The sequence below is a fragment of the Colobus angolensis genome, unplaced genomic scaffold (genome assembly GCF_000951035.1).
Source record: "Colobus angolensis palliatus isolate OR3802 unplaced genomic scaffold, Cang.pa_1.0 Scaffold267, whole genome shotgun sequence".
NCBI classification, from domain to species: domain Eukaryota; kingdom Metazoa; phylum Chordata; class Mammalia; order Primates; family Cercopithecidae; genus Colobus; species Colobus angolensis.
The window spans coordinates 796,201-797,805 of NW_012115899.1; the positions used below are offsets into that span (position 1 = coordinate 796,201).

Here is a 1,605-nt window from a genome sequence, read left to right on the forward strand (position 1 = left end):
CTGCACCACTCCAGCCTGGGCGACAGAGCAAGACTCCGTCTCCAAAAAAAAAAAAAAAAAGAAAATGTCTTCCTACAGTTAGTCATTCCCTCATCTAGGAAATGTTTATGGCCTCCCCGTGACGTGTCAGGTGTTAGACCAGACGCTGCTGAGACAGGGATGAGATGTCCAGTCTAATGGGCATTATCAAATGATCACGCCTGTCATTGCAGGCAGAATGGGGTGTCGGAGAGGTCGACGAGGAGTAGCCAGATAAAGTTTCCCCAAGGAAGCGACCTGGGAGTTGAAATCTGAAAGGTTATGGCGGCCTAACTAGGTGACGGGGGAAGCAGTCCAGGTAAGGGAAGCGCAGGTGTGAAGAGACGCTTTGACACGGGAAGGAGCAACGGAGAACCTGGGTGAAGGCGGCAGACAGGAGCCAGGTCTGGCGAGGCTTTTGTTTAATCAAGTTGACTGTCTTTAGCTGTGAGGGTTGCCCCTTCAGACTTTACTTCCTTAGAGGACTTACCCTCATTGTTTCTTCAAGGCCGGCCAAGCCTTCCAGTGACCTCCTGACTGCCCATCAGGGGCCCCGTGCTCAGAAAAGCCAGAGATCCCGTGACAACTTCCAGACAGTATCACACACTCTTCCAGTTTCCTTGCTTTTTGCCCAGCCCCCAGCTCCCACCGTTTTTCTGCATAATCTTGGTGCAAGAGTGGGAGGCTCATGAATCTGATGGAAACTGGCTTTTAAATGGGGAGAAGTGAAGCAGGAACTGGAGCTCCTTTCAGACTTGGGAAAGCCCTTCTCCCTGGGCACTGGTTGCCTCACTGGGACGCTGAGAGTGCCAGCCTCTGGAGCTCCTTTCTGTTCTGATATTCCAGGAGCACGTGAATTGCCTCTGCTTATGTTCAGGCCCCATCCTAAACCCAGCCATCTAGCACCGAGCGATCCCAGGCCTTTGGGAACGCCATGATGCTGCCCAACGGGAAATTTGTACATTCGGTGCTATCACTGTCACATCACGGGGACCAGCCATGAAAGAGCAAAGTGACCTCCACGTCTGATGCTGGGGTCATCAGGACAGACCCATCATGGCTGTCTTTTTCCCCACCCCCTGCCGTCAGTTCTTCCTGTCTCTGTGGCTGGCTTCCTGCACTAGGGAACGGGTTGTAAGTGGGGAACATGACTTCCTTTCAGAGTCCTTGAGCACCTCAGTTAAGGACCGCAGTGCCCTGTAGAGCTCCTAGATTACCTCACTTGGAACGGCATCGTGCATGTCTGGAGAAGGGCTCCATTTGGTTCTGCCCCACTCCCCTCTCCAAGTGCCGCAACTTCCCTCAGAGCATTCTCTCCAGTGGACCCAAGAACTCTCCTAAAGATACCACCTTCCTGCCAGCTGTTTGCCCTTAGGCCAGTACACAGAATGAAAGTGGGGGAGATGGCAGACAATTTCTGGCACCTGCCCAATATATGTATTCTCTGACACTCTTATTTGGTCATAAAACAATAAATGGTATCAATTTCAAACGTGTCCTCACTTTCTTCCCCTCATGGCTTCATGTTTACCTGTGTGTGTATGTATATATATATAAAGTGTATGTATATACTATATATACTATATA

The 1,605-nt window shown here is 50.7% G+C and overlaps 1 protein-coding gene across 1 annotated transcript in view; it reads left to right on the forward strand.

The window, feature by feature from the left end:
• Window positions 1-1,393, forward strand: part of P2RX5 (purinergic receptor P2X, ligand gated ion channel, 5) — a 19,857-nt gene extending 18,464 nt beyond the window's left edge. The window contains exons 12-13 of the mRNA XM_011947509.1: window positions 914-976; window positions 1,307-1,393. Coding sequence (XP_011802899.1) covers window positions 914-976; window positions 1,307-1,393 — 150 coding nt within the window. The remainder of the gene's footprint in view (window positions 1-913; window positions 977-1,306) is intronic.
• The last annotated feature ends 212 nt before the right edge of the window (window positions 1,394-1,605 follow it).